The 15,350-nt window shown below is 39.2% G+C and overlaps 1 protein-coding gene across 2 annotated transcripts in view; it reads right to left on the reverse strand.

Annotated features, from left to right (window-relative positions):
• The window catches only part of QPCT (glutaminyl-peptide cyclotransferase), a 30,602-nt gene extending 27,568 nt beyond the window's left edge, over positions 1-3,034 (reverse strand). The window contains exon 1 of one of the 2 annotated variants that reach the window (XM_080814520.1): positions 2,795-3,034. In XM_080814520.1, coding sequence (XP_080670646.1) covers positions 2,795-2,917 — 123 coding nt within the window. In that variant the 5' untranslated portion in view covers positions 2,918-3,034. The remainder of the gene's footprint in view (positions 1-2,794) is intronic. The other variant, XM_080814521.1, reaches the window with a different exon arrangement.
• Positions 3,035-15,350: the final 12,316 nt, after the last annotated feature.

Consider the following 15,350-nt stretch of genomic DNA (forward strand, 5'->3'; position numbering starts at 1 on the left):
ACGACATATCAGATAAAGGGCTAGTATCCAAAATCTATAAAAAGCTTAGCAAACTTTATAATGTTAACTTTATAATTGAGAGATTTCAATAGAAGCCATACTTTTAAACAAATAGTTTCCTTTTAAAAGAAATATGCAAACTTCCCAACAGTCACCATTCTTTCACACCTAAGAGAGGACTAATGAGATTACTTTTAATAGCAAGTTGACAAGGTTGTACCAAAGGAATGGATCTGTACCAAAGAAACAGGGTTGGGGATCAAGGATGGGACAGGATTCCAGAGAAGTAGTTTGGGAATACACTCAACCCCCAGAATAATAACCTGTAAGCTCCAAGAGGGAGATCAGGAAAGGTGGGGGGAAACAGGAGAGAAGGTTCCAGATACAAATTATCTATTTTGGAATTCTATTTAGGGTCCACTCTAACACGGAAAAAGGGAAATAAGCTCTTCCTCTGGCCCCCCAACCCTCCCACCTGCCCCACCCTCCTTCACTACCTGGACACTGTCCCCTACCTACATCATCAGTCAGGACTCATTTACCTTGGAGAAGAGAGTGGAAGAAGACAGAGGACAGCTCTTCAGTTCACTGGTATAGGAGTGGTCAGGTGACCTCACCTCTAAATTGGGGATGAATCTCCCCTCTCCCCATGGGCACTGTGAGGTTCAAGTGAGATGATTATATAAAAGAGTCCTGGTACCCAGATGCCAATACCTCTGAATATACACCTATAGGCCCACCTGAGAATCTAACCATTTATAATACTGCTTCTATGGCAAAATGTCTGTAGGTTTCCAATAACCTTTGAACTCAGTCATGAGGTAGTTTTTACATAGTAGATCCCACTAAAAGAGACAATCTTTATCTTAAAACAAAGAAAATGGATTTTGGAATCATTGTTTTCTTTACTAAATCTCACCTTTTGGCAGACCTCAATGATTAAGGTAGTTACATGTGATATACAGCAGGAAGGCTTGTATTTCAGTATGGACCAATTCATTTCCCAGACTGCAAACTGTACCCGCCACCTGTAGGACTTTATGTAAGCCTACAGAATAAGGGAGGAGGGGACCAGAAATTGGCAACTGTCATGGCTGATTTTGTCATTTGCTTCATTTGCTTACCACATTTGAAAGCATCCAGTTTCCTAGCAGAACAATGATTAGAGAAGCTTCTTAAAATAAATATAAAAGGGATTCATGCTTTAAAATACTTTTCTCAGGGCACCTGGGTGGCTCAGTGGGTTAAAGCCTCTGCCTTCAGCTCAAGTCATGGTCTCAGGGTCCTGGGATCGGGCCCCACATCAGGCTATCTGCTCAGCGGGGAGCCTGCTTCCCCTTCTCTCTCTGCCTGCCTCGCTGCCTACTTGTGATCTTTGTCAAAATAAATAAATAAAATAAAAAAAAAATACTTTTCTCAAAGTTAAATCTCATTAGTTCAAAATGTGTCCAGAATTCGAAACTTTCTCCCACCTACAAATATATCTTGCCTACAAAATGATTCCTAAGAACAGCTCAAACAGTTCCCATATCATTTATTCAACCATTTAGATGAATCAGAAAGACACATTTGGTGTGGCTCCATATTCTGGTTATTAATGCCCCCTTCCCAGTTTCTGACCAGGAAGGTACTCAGGGTGAATGAAGGAGGAAAGGATTTAAGTATGGGACTCCATGTCCCTTAATGGACTCCTACTGAACACCCATGGAAAGTTTTTCTTCTGATGCAGTAACTTTTGAGCTGTCTTCCCACATCCTCTCCAGGGTCCCTGTGGCTGATGGTCTCCACGTGTAAGTGGGGGCACGTTGTGGCGTCTAAACGGTGAAGCAAGGAAACATAACACAGAAAACTGAAGCGAGCTATTCATACACACGTGAGTGTGGCTGCGTGCGAGTCTGCCTGTGACCCAGAGAGGGCCTCTACATCACCAGTGTGCCCTGTTTTCCCACCTTGTGAGGAAATACAGGCACACCGTCAGCATTTCAAAGATCTGTTCCACAACACTGTCAAAGTTTATAACCCTTTACTGCTTTTCTTACTATTTTTTAAAGCATACCATTTTACTCCAATACCATCAACGTATGCATAATTCCTGGCAATGTTACGATTTCAAAACTGTTACACAAGAAAAAGAAATAACTTTGAACCTATTTACTTCACACAGAGGAAATTGCATCCTAAGTTCCTTATGTGAATTTCCACCTACCACTAGATACACCGCTCTGACAACTGCATTTATTCAATGTTAAGAAAAAACAAGTATTTTAAAGTGAAGCCGGTCTCCAGTTAGAGCTGCTGCGCTTAAAATCCTGAAACAAATGGGAACACACATCTGTCCAGAGACTGCATGGAAACTCCAACGTCCCAAGGGCGTCCGCGGATGCAGCGGTGGGGGAAGCGGTGGGCACACCCCCCGGGCGCGCGGCGACCGCGGGCCTCCGGGGTGCCGAGTGGGTGGCGGCGCTGCGAAGCGCCCTCACCTCCCAGCTCGGCCGCCACCGGCTAGACACACTTCCTGTGCCTATCGGTCCCCGCATCAGACCGCAGCCGAGGGGAGGCTGGTGACATCACTCTGCTCCCGTGGCGTCTCCAAAGCAGCCCCGGGGCCAGTGAGGCACCCCGACGAGAACGCAGAGCCCAGTTTCCTCCGGGTGCCCTTTGCGGGCACCGCTGCCTGGGCGGACGCCGGCGGCTCTACCCGCCTCCCACCCTGCCAAGGTGGGGTCTCCCGGCCCCGGGTGCCCGCACGGCGCACCAGCCGCCCAGGTACAGTCACGCAGCGGCAGCCGCTCACCTTCTCCTGGATCCAGTCCACCGAGCCTCGGTATCTGACCCCCCGGGCCGCCAGGGGCAGAGCGGCCACCAGCAGCAGCAGGTGGAGGGTGTCCATGGCCCGCCGGTCCCCGCCGCCTGCCATCTCCGAGGCTGTCTGGGCTAAGGCTCCCCTGGCCGCCGGCGGTCACGAGCCCGGGAACGCGCGTCCTTCGCCGTCCCCCTTCTCCACCCTTGGGTCGACTGCGCCCGCCTCCCCATCGCCTCCGGGTCCCCTCCCCACTGCGCTGCGCAGGCCGAGGACGCAGCTCTCCTCCCCCCACCCCCGACCTTCTTAACCCCTGGGGCTGGGCAGTCCTGGGAGGCAGAAGATTCTGAACCGAGGGAATGTAGCCGGCCACTTCCTTGTCCTGGAGAGGAAGAACGGGAGGAACAGACAGGGAAGAGGCATTTTTATGATCTCCAGGGCCCACAGTGTCATGGGAATAGAAAGAGGAGAGGGGGTCCATCAGATGACCCGTGTGGTTATGAAGTGTTTTCGCACAGCTCTTCAGGGAGGGATAGACAGGGAATCGACATTTACTGAATACTTCTATACCAGGCACTGTCCTAGTGGCCTGGCTCTTCCGATGTCCCTTCTGTAATCTTTGTAACCAAGGGAGATAGGAATTAACCCCACTTGACAGATGAGGAAACTGAGACTCCCCCTGCACAAAGCCTGAACTAGAAAACCTCGAAGTATTTCCTTTGTAACAGCCCATCATATCTTATCTTTTTCTCACAAATAGTTGCCTTGTCTTGTAGGCAACAGATCATCACACTCCCCAACTGAGAGGGATGGTCGAAGTGATTATCTGAAATAAGTGACATGGAAAATGTTCACAGTGGCTCTTTAGGTAGTCCTCTTCTCCAGTGCAATTTCCTTTCCTTTCCAAAAAGAAAACCTAAATACAATTGTATTTACTTAGTAACATCAAAGATCGCTGTTATCAAAATAATCTTAGAAAAAATAAAACAATATCTCAATTTCGTCTGTAGGTATATGGTCTAAGTCGTCAGGACAATTACCTCTTTTTCTTCCAGACAGTGAAGATCAGGGTGTGGTCTGCCAGAGTCATCTCCTAGTAACGTACGGATCCCAGAAAAATCAGAGCAAGGACACTCCAACAGACCTATTTCCCAGAGATCCAAGGTCTGAAGGTAATGGAGTTGGCCAGAAGACACTCCCACTCTGTCTCCCAAACTTGTTTCAAACAAGGGGCAGTCCTGGGAATCCACTGTTCTGCCCTCGTCTGGAGCCACAGGGAAAGACAGGATGGAAGTACCTACTTTCCTGTTTATGTTCAAAATTACTAATGCTTTTCATGTCTGAGAATTCTGAGTGACAATTTAAATCTTCAGGCTTAAAATTAAATTCTTTATTCCCTTCAGGGACAGTTCTTCTAATAATCAGACCACTTCAGAACTTTCTATTAATATACTTAGAACAAAACCACTGCCACATCTCCCAGTATGTTTCCTCTCTTGCTACTTAAGCCAACCTTGAAGTAGTGGATTTCCTGAGTGGTGGGGGAAGAAACCACCTAATTGTTTTTCTTACCCTGTTACCTTTTTATCTTTCCACAGTAGGATTCCTGTAAGAAAGGGAAGGTAGGAATAGCAAACCAAACCGATATGAAACAAAATGTTAAAGGTAATATCACTCTAAGTACAAGCAAATCGAAATAACAAAGAAACGCTCGAGTTAAAGTGTTATCATGTAATTTTATGATGCTTTTTCATCACCTCTCATTCTCCAGTTTTCTTCAATTTCGGTTACAGTTTAGTCAACAGATGCTTGTAGTTTGGAAGCTACAGGAAGCTGATTCTGAAACAAGAGTTTAGCATTCAGGGTGTGTCTTAGGAGTGCCCTTGGGACAAATCCCTGAGGCGGGGAGAGGGAGGAAAGGGACTGGGCAGAGGGGAAAGTCAGCGGGGAAGTGGGTCCCCCTCCACAGCCTCACCCAATCCTGTGGGGCGCCCTGGAGCTGAAAGCCCTGTCGGGAGCTGTCACATGGTGAGCCAAAATGTCTAGGGCTTCCTAGCCCCACCTCAGTGGGCTGACTTCCTGCAAGCAGCTCTCTGCTGCCAAAGGAGCTGACAGCTAGAGGCTGTCTGCCTGCCGAAAGCACTCCCCCAGCTGGAGCAGAGTCCCTCCCTGAAGGGGCATCTGAGCGGTGCCTCTCTGCACCCACCACTGATGCATGTAAGTGAAACTGATTTTAGTGAGTAAACTGGTTTTTACACGTGAGCTCTTTTGACAACTCTCCATAAAATTACAAATCCGACACAAGCCTCTATGTATCCCTTTATCCGGATCTCTTCTTGCGCCTGATGCACTGAATAAATATCCTTCTTCCCTTTTCCTTTACTCATTCCACTTTTCTCCCTTCTTTCATTCTGGAAGTTGTCAGAAATCCCTTAGATCTGCTATTTTTTCCTCCTGCTGCAACTTCTCCCTTCTTCACACTCTTCCCATGGAAGGTAAGCCCTGACTATTAGATCTAACTAAAGAATTGCAGGCCCATTTCTCATCATGGAAAAAAAAAAAAATCAGTTGTGTATGCAGTGACAGCACTAATCACGAGAGGAGTGGTGATTGTATAGATCCTATACTGTGATACATATTAAGGACCCAACTGCTATAAAAGATCATCTCCGTGTAGTTGCCATGAGAGGAGTTTCACACAGCTAGTCCCACGGTTAGACTAATGCAGTCATAACCAGAAAGTTTTGTTAAAACAGTAGTTCTCGGGGCACCTGGGTGGCTCAGACAGTTAAGAGTCTGCCTTCTGCTCAGGTTATGATCCCAGGGTCCTGGATTAGAGCCCTGTGTTGGACTCCCTGCTCAGTGGGGAGCCTACTTCTCCCTCTCCTCTGTCCCTCTCCCCTGCTTGTGCTCTCTCTCTTTCTGTCTCTCTCTCAAATAGATAAAAAAAATCTTAAAAAAACAAAAAAAACAAAAAACAGTAGTTCTCAAAATGTGACCCATGGATCTCTGGGGTTTCTCTAAGACTCTTTTGAATGTCTGCAAGTTTGAATCAATATTTATAATGATACTAAAGCAAAATTAGCTTATTTTGCTGCATTAACTTTACACTGATGATGCAAAACTGCTGGTACCTTACTGAGACAGGACATAAAACTGTACTATTTAAAAAAACTGTTTACTTAGAAGTCATTGTATTATTCACTGATACGCAGTAAAAAAAAAAAAAAAAAAAAAAAGGAAAAGGAAAAGAACAGACAAATAAAACAAAAGAGCCAGTCTCACTTAAGAATATCACAATGAAGCAATACAAATTGTGGTTATTATTCAATCTCAACCCTTGCTCGAGTACGTGTCTGGTTTTTAACAGTTTTATTGGGATATAATTAAAATACACTAAACCATACAAATTTAAAGTATATAACCTGATGAGTTTTTTTTTTGTTTTTTTTTTAAGATTTTATTTATTTATTTGACACAGAGAGAGAGATCACAAGTAGGCAGAGAGGCAGGCAGAGAAAGAGGGGGAAGCAGGCTCCCCACTGAGCAGAGAGCCCGATGTGGGGCTCGATCCCAGGACCCTGGGATCATGACCCGAGCCGAAGGCAGAGGCTTAACTCACTGAGCCACCCAGGCGCCCCTAACCTGATGAGTTTTAATATATGTTTACACCTCTGAAATGATCGCCACCATCAAGAAAATGAACATGTCCATATTTTACCCACGGGTTATTTAAATTATGTTATTTTGTTTCCAAATAGCTGAGGATTTCTCTGATCCTTTTTGTTATTGATTTCAAATTTAATTCTGTCCATAATCAGGGAAGAGATTTGGCATGGATGAATCCTTTAAAATTTTTTGAGAATTTGTTTATAGCCCAGAATATCATCTATCTTAGTAAATGTTCCTTCTGCACATTAAAAAAAGTGTATTTTGCTGTTATTGGGTAGAATGCTCTATAAACATCAACTAGGTAAGGGAGTTGATAATGTTCTCCAAATCTTCCCGTTAATAACTGGTATTCTGTCTATACAATCTATTGATTACTGAGGGAATGAAGCTGAAATCTCTGACGATAATTGTGGATTTGCCTAATTCTTATAGTTCTATTAATTTTTATGTCATGTATTTCTAAGCTTTTTTATTGAAGGCATAAATATTTAGGACTGCAAAATCCTTTTGAAAAATCGACCCTTTTATCATTACAAAACAACCCTTTTTATACTTGATAATATTCTTTGCTCTGAAATTTACTTTTTTCTAATATTAATGTAACCACTCCAACTTTCTTTTGATTAGTGTTAGCATGGTATATCTTTCTCATTCCTTTTACTTTTGAACTATTTTCTTATTTACATATAAAGTGGGTTTCTTGTAAGCAGCATATAGTGAAGACTTTTTTTTTTAATCCAATTAGGCAATCTCTGGCTTTTAAATCGAGTGTTTAGATTATTTATATTTAATGTGATTATCAACATGGTCAAATTTAAATGTACCACTCTATTTTTTTTCTATTTGTTCCATCTCTTCTTTGGTCATTTTTTACTACTTTTTCTGATTTATCTTAAATTAGCTTATTATTTTTATTATTTCATTTTATCTCCTTTGTTAGCTTGTCAGGTATACTGTTTTATTTTTAGTAGCTGCTTTAGGACTTATAATATATAGCTTTAGTATGTTCCTCTCTACCATTAAGAATTATTATGTCACTTATTGTATAGTACATGAATCTTATGGGGCACCTGAGTGGGTCAGTCAGGTAAGCGTCTGACTCTTGATTTCGGCTCAGGTCATTATCTCAGAGTTGTGGGATTGAGCCTTGTGTTGGGCTCCTTACTCAGCAGGGTTTGCTTCTCTCCCCCTCTTTCTCCCCACCCCAACATAAATAAGTAAAATCTTTTAAAAAAAAAAAATCTTACAATAGCATACTTCTATTTCCCTTTTTGGTCTTTGTGATATTTTACTTATATATTTTTATATATCTTTTACTTGCTATTATCTTCACATTAATTACTTTTCATAGAAATTGTTAAAATAAGGTTTTTAAAACTCTTTTTCATTTACCCATATATTTACCATTTCTGATACTCTTCCTTCCTTTGTATAGATACGTACGTCCATCTGGTATCATTCTCCTTCTGGCCAAAAGACATCTTTTAAATTTCTTGTAGCACAGGTATGGTAGCAATTTTTGCATGCTAAAAAACACTTATTTTCCCTTCATTTTTTGAAAGATATTTTCACTGAGTATAGAATTCTATGTTGACAGCTTTTTCGTTTCAGTACTTTTTTTTTTTAATTAATTTATTTATTTGAGAGAGAGAGAGAGAGAGAAAGTGGGCATGTGAGCGAGCATGTGCAGGGTGGGTCAGGAGGGCAGAAGGAAAGAGTGAAGCAGGCTCCCTGTTGACTCCAGGCTCAAGCCAATTGAGTCACCCAGATGCCCCTCATTCAGTACTTTAAAGATATTTCTCCAATGTCTTCTTGCTTGCTTTGTTTCTGATGAGAAATCGACTGTCATCCTAATTTTTTTCCCTCTGCATGTAATGCGATTCAATCTGTCTTAAGATTTTCTCTTTATCACAATTCTCAAGCAATTTGATTGTGATATGCCTTGGTGGAATTTTATGTTCTCATGCTTGGGGTTCACAGAGTGTCTTGGACCAATGGGTTTTAAGTTTTCATTAAATTTGGAAAATATTTAGCTATTACATCTTCAAGTATTTTTATCTGCCTTCCCCCATTGGGGGCTCCACTTACACACATATTAAGTTGCTAGAGGTTTTTCCGACAGTTCACCAGTGCTCTGACGCTTTTTTTCTGTTTTTTTTTTCTTTGTCTATTTTATTGTATCTATGGTTTCTATTTCTATGTCTTCAAGTTCACTAGTTTTTCTTACGGTGCCTAATCTGTTATTGATTCCATCCAGTTACTTTTCATCCCTGACATTGCTGTTTTCCTTCTCTAGAGGTTTAATTTAAATTTTCTTTACATTATCCTTAATATGTTCAATCTTTCCTTTACCTTCTTGAACATACAGAATATAGTTATGACAACTGTTTTTAATATCTCTATCTGCTAATTTATCATCTGTGTCATTTCCATTAATTGATTTTTTTTCCACTTCATTATGGTTGTATATTGCTACTTCTTTGCTGCCCTGGTAATTTTTTATTAGATATCAGATGTTGCAAATTTTACTTTTTTGGGTGCTGGGCATATTTGTTTTCATTTAAAGATTCTTAATCTTTGAAACACAGTTGAGGTGAAAATAGTTTGATCCTTTGGAGGCTTGCTTTTAATTTTGTTAGGCTGCAACAGAGCAGTTTATAATCCAGGTATAATTTGACCCAGCTGAAGCAATACTTTCTGGGCATTTATTTTTGCCCTTTGCTTCTTGTATGTTGAGATTTTTCCACTTCTTTTTCTTTTTCTTTTCTTTTTTTTTTTTTTTTTTTTTTAGATTTTATTTATTTATTTGGGAGAGGGAAAGAGAGAGAGTGAGTACAGAGGGAGAATGAGAAGGAGAAGCAGACTCCCCACTGAGCAGGGAGCCCCATGCAGGGCTTGATCACTGGACCCCAGGATCATGACCTGAGCTGAAGGCAGACTCTTAACCGACTGAGCCACCCAGGCACCCCTCCACTTTGACTAGTAGAAACACAAAAGATTCCTGACCCTATCTATCCCCTGGGGCTTGCTATGCCTGCTCCTTAGCTTTTTCTTCCACCTTGGTGAATTTTCTCACCTGCACATTTTGTTACATACTCAGATGAAGACTTACGGAGAAATCTTAAATGATCTCTCTTTCCTCCACTCTGTCCTGCAAATTCTAGCCACCCTCCCATGTTCTCAACTCTGTTCTTTCATTTCACAGAGACCACCTGACTTTGCTGGGATTCTTCTATGTCCCCTGCATCCTGGAAACTCCTCAAGTTGGCAAGTGGGGAAGTGTCTAGCTCATGTCACTTACTTCCCTTTTGCCATCCCTCTTTTGTGATACTTGTTTCCCAATATTTGAACATAGTTGTTTGATTTTTTTTTCAAGATGGGATGATAAATATAGTCTCTTACTCCATCTTGATTGGAAGCGGAAGTTGACAGCATGCATTTTTTTATATTCTGCATGACAAAACTGGAGGTACATGGGCACCTGGGTGGCTCAGTCGGATGGACAGGTGTCTGCCTTGAGCTCAGGTCATGATCCCAGGATCCTGAGATGGAGTCCCACATTGGGCTCCCTGCTCAGGGCGGAGTCTGCTTCTCCCTCCCCCTCAGCCCCACCCCACTGCTCCTGCACTCTCTCTCTCATTCTTGCTCTCTCTCAAATAAATAAAGTCTTTTAAAAAAAGAGAGAGGTATGGGCACTTGGGTGGCTCAGTGGGTTACGCCTCTGCCTTTGGCTCGGGTCATGATCTCAGGGTCCTGGGATTGAGCCCCGCATCAGGCTCTCTGCTCAGTGGAGAGCCTTCATCCCCCTACCCACCCTCCGACCTGCCTCTCTGCCTACTTGTGATGTCTCTCTGTCAAATAAATAAATAAAATCTTTTAAAAAAAATGGGAGGTACACATAAAGTACTCATGCTTCATACTGAAGGACAGTTGTCTCAAGGAGAAGGGCTTGGACAATTGTTTGAGATATATAGTGAACAATCTGCTTTTTTTCATAAGATTCTAATTTACTGATAGAATAATAAGTAACTGATAATGTATGATTATTCAGAGTTGGATATTTGGCAGACATTTGTTAGAAAATGAATAAAGTATGCCTATGCCTTCAAGGAAACTAACTGGCAGTGTTTCTCACCAATGATAAAACTAGATCTTTCAGGTAAAAATTGGAATTTTGGGAAACTTGTATAAGCTACCATAAGCCTGACATTTTCCTTACATGTAACAACTTTTCTGACAAAGTCAGTTATTTTAACAAATGCAATTTTTTAATAATACATAATAAAATATTCAACACTTGGGGTATCTGTGTAACTCAGTGAACCAACATTTTCCAAATGTTCAGTACCCAAATCACAGAGAAAAGATCCATTCAAAGTGTAAGAGAGACCAATGGAGTTTAATGTAATTAAGTAAAAAATCTTATTTATATGGTGTCAGATTCTGCATTGCAACTAACTTTTATGACATTACCATCAATCATGTTTTGATTGAATAACAAAGAAAATTATCCACAATTATCTTAAGAGGGTATTAAAATACTTCTTTCTCTTCCTACTACATGTCAGCATGAGGCCAAATTTTCTTCATATACTTCAACCAAAATAACATACCTCAGCAGATTGATTATATAAACAAATCCAGTTATTTTCTAATAAGTCAGAGATTAAAGAAAATTTTTAAATATTCAAAAATGTCAGCCCTTTCACAAAATTATTTTTGTTTTTAGAAACAGACATTTTATATAAAAATGTGTTATTTAACATGTAATGCTTCTGTTATTTTTAAATAAGCCATATTAAACATTTATAAAATGCCTGTTTTAATTTTCAATACAGTAGACATTGATAGACATAATTCACACAAAGAAAAGCTATTTGTGTTCCTCAGTTATTTTAACAAATGCAATTTTTAAACAATATATAATAAAGTGTTCAACATTTGGAGTATCTGTGTAACTCAGTGAACCAATATTTTCCAAATGCTCAGTGCCCAAATCACAGAGAAAAGATTAGTAAAGTAAAGGAGTCCTGAGACCAAAGCATTTGAGAAAGGCTGTGGTTAAATTATTTTACCTCGGAAAAATAATACATTATCCTACATTATCCTACAGTTTTAACTACATAGTGAAAGATTTTGATATGATTAGTCTGGACATCAGATGTTTTTAAAACTTGCCAGGTGATTCTAGCAGGGCTAAGAACCATTATATTAATCCCACACTCTGAGAAACACACGAGCAAAAACCATATAATCAGATTAATGATAACATTAATAATCATTTTGTGAAATCCCTGAGGATAATGGTGGGAAAAAAAAGAAAGAAAAAAGGATTACTAAAATGGGCCAGTCCTAGACAAATTATGAAGTAGATAAGATTAGATCCCAAACTCTCAGCCTTCCCCTTACTTTTTGCCAGTGTACAAGCCTCACCCTAAAACACCTTGCCCTTTGTTCCTTGAGTTGCCACAGACTATGAAGACGCCCACATTATATCCCTGCCCAAATCTGTCCACCGCAGTTTTCAATAATGGAATGAAAAATTAAAATGTTTGCTTCCGCAGTACAGAGTCAGACCTTTGCTGTTCCTCAGAAATCTCAGGAATCCAGATTTCCTGTAAATCTTCCTGGCTCCTTTCACCTTATCAGAGGTCAAGTCAAGGTGGCAATAAAAGTTAGGAAAAAAATCTCCTTTCCTCTGGTTTTCTGGCCCTCTCCCTTCCCAGCCCTTTAGAATAACAGTTCATTCTCCTCTAAGAGAAAGGGAGGGGAACATACCCATAAACCCTGATACCTGTCACCGACACTCATCTTGTCCCCAAGCAAAATTCCTCTTACTCCTTCAGAAATTTAACCTGCTTTTAAGTCAGTTTTTCTCTGCAGGGTCTAAAAACCAAAAGCTTTTAAGATCCAACCCCCCCTCCCAAACACCCACTTCCAGTAAGGAATTTTAATCTACTCAAGGAGATGAGGATAGAGAGAATCAAAAGATGAAGAACGGCCCCCCGCCGGAAAGTTCATCTCTTTACTGCTCGCAGAACAGACAGCTCTGATCTGTATGATACCAAAATTGACTGTATAGTTTCAATAAACCAACTGTTACAAAGAGTATGTATACATGTAGTGTATAGTTTGTGTATTTGTAGATTCATTTTGATTTTTTACTTAAAAGATTCTGTCTCCTTTTTTTTTTTTTTTTTTTGCATTTTAAGGATGAAGTAGGTGACAAGGCAACAATTTCTGGCAATTTTCAATGATAGTATGTGAAAGACAAAAAGCTGTTAACACAAGAACTTGTTTCCATTCAAATTCCATCAAATTTTTTGATTCAAGGTAAAATATAATCAAAGATCATATTTTACCTTGAATCATATAAAAATATGATCATATAATATCATATATAATATAATATAATATATTATCATATATCATATTATATGATAATATAATATATTATCATATAATATATCATATTATATGATAATATAATATATTATCATATAATATATCATATTATATGATCATATATCATATATATCATATAAAATATAATATATAAAAATATGATCAAAGATGGTGGGTATGTCAATGATATGTTTCTAAAGATCCTCTAATTCTATATATTAGTATGATGAAAGATATTACTATTATCCTCATTGTTAGTGGTAAGAACACAAAAGCACAGGCATGTGGAATAACCTGCCTGGGCACACACAAAGCCAATTCAATGGCAGGCGGTGCATGTTTACTGAAACCTACAGGTTTTGCCAGTTTCCAAGGAGAAAATTTAAGTAGTTATAAAATCTAATTTTTAATATACTGAGGTAGGCTTTTCCTGAATGTAAAACCCGACATGAAATTATTTTATTTCCAAGTGTTAAGCAGAATACTCATTTTGTGTTTTTTCTCTCTTTTCATCAGATGTCTAACACATACTTATTAGAAGGGGAAATGTGTTTTTCTTGGAAAGAAAAAAAAAAAGAAAGAAATACCACAATGTAAACTAATATAATCGAAAGTGAAGACTAAGGCATTTGGTTGTCTTTTGCTTTGGGGTCGCTTACAGATTTTCCAAGGTATTCTTTTCTATTTATCTTTGTTCTAATGATATGAAATTATGAGGCTATTCTACTGATCATGCTACACAGTCTGTAATCAGAGTTAACTATACAAGCTCCCCTTCTCTCAGTTTTGTGATCCTGAAGCAGTATTAATTGTGGTTGTTAATTCGACACTTTCTGACTTTTCATGAAAGGACAATAATTCCAAGAGTAATTTTCAACTCATAAACAAACAAACAAAAACTTGTTTTAAGATTCGGGATAGGCCCAGCAGTCTCAAATGAGAGAGGAAGGAAGGCTCTAAAATAAATAAATAAATCCAAAAGAAAATGTTAAGAAAGTAAATAAATATGACACAAATATACAGAAAATAGCAACACTCATTTAAAAAAAACTTGAGTATGCCACCATAGCTATTAATAATAATGATAGAAAGTTGCAACATGATACCATAACCTATATTCTGCCATAAACCACATATGTTCCTATATATACCTTTAGTTTTGCTTAAATCTAGGTTTAAACTTAGGATGGATTTATGATGTTTGTTTTATTTATATATCTGAAAACATTAGCAAAGTATTTCAAGTGTTTTAGTAGTTCTAAAACAGCCCAGATTGAGGTCATAAAAAATCCTTTCCAACCCTACCGTTTATATATATGAGGTTGTTCAGACCATAATAAATTAGATGAGCTAATCCACCTTCAATTTTAATGTTTGAAAAAGCATTTCAGCAGAGCGGTCATTAGCACCAGGCCGAGAGTATACCTGAATTTCCCTTTAAAAGAAGCTTAAATTACTCAGGATACAATTTTAGTAAGACTAATCCCCTTCTGTCCCCGGACAAACTTTGATTTTTTTTTTTTTTCTGATTCTCACTGCTTTGAGTCGCATGCCTATTATGAGCAACACTAAAGTTTGAATTTAGAGATCCATAAGAAAGCAAAAGAGATTGAATAATTGTCTTTCATACTATGTTTGTTTAGTCTTCCAAGAAAATCTTTCCAACAGTCTAGGGTTAAACCTGTATTACAAATTAGGAAGAAACAAAGTTGTAATTTTAGGAAGCAGACAGGGAGGAAATTTTGCAAGCAGAGGAAGTGACCAAAGAAGAAAAGTGCATCTTCATTGCAGTCTGAGGCGAAATGGTCCCCTTCTTTCAACTCTACTCTTAGATTAGAGAAAATAAACACCGATCAGAAAACAAGCTCATGGCTCAGACAGGAAATACGTGACATTCAGGACCATGCCCTATACAAGGATACAGGAAAAATTATTATTCGGGATTTTTAGAGACTGAAAATATGAAGGAAACTGGAATGATGGCTACAGAAGAGCCTTCTTACACACATCTCTGTGTGCCAGTATTTCCCATGTTTATCTTTATTATATTCTGCAGCAAGTTATATAATACTATTATTTTATAGTACACATACATCCTTAGCATATACTCTACATGTGTCAAACTTTTGGATAACATAATCCTTACAAAAGCAGGGACCCGGAAGCATTTTATTCCCAATAAAATATTGAACGTCTGAAAACAAATACCTTGTGATTATTCAGAGTAGTACCTGCCAAAAATCTGAGGAAATATTTGACTTGTCGTAGTTCATAATAGCAGAGCCAAATCAATAACAACAGGCAGACAATGATCTTGCTTTCGCACTGCTACCTTCTTTAATTATTGCCCTTATTCCCTCAGCTTCTATTTTCAACATAATTAACGCCATTAGTTCCCAAAGGCTAGTTCCATATTAACACTTGTCCACGGCTATCCTTAGTCAGTCTGTTACAAAATGAGAAAATTAAGAAA

This window comes from Martes martes (assembly GCF_963455335.1).
Source record: "Martes martes genome assembly, chromosome: 9".
In the NCBI taxonomy this organism is placed as follows: Eukaryota; Metazoa; Chordata; class Mammalia; order Carnivora; family Mustelidae; genus Martes; species Martes martes.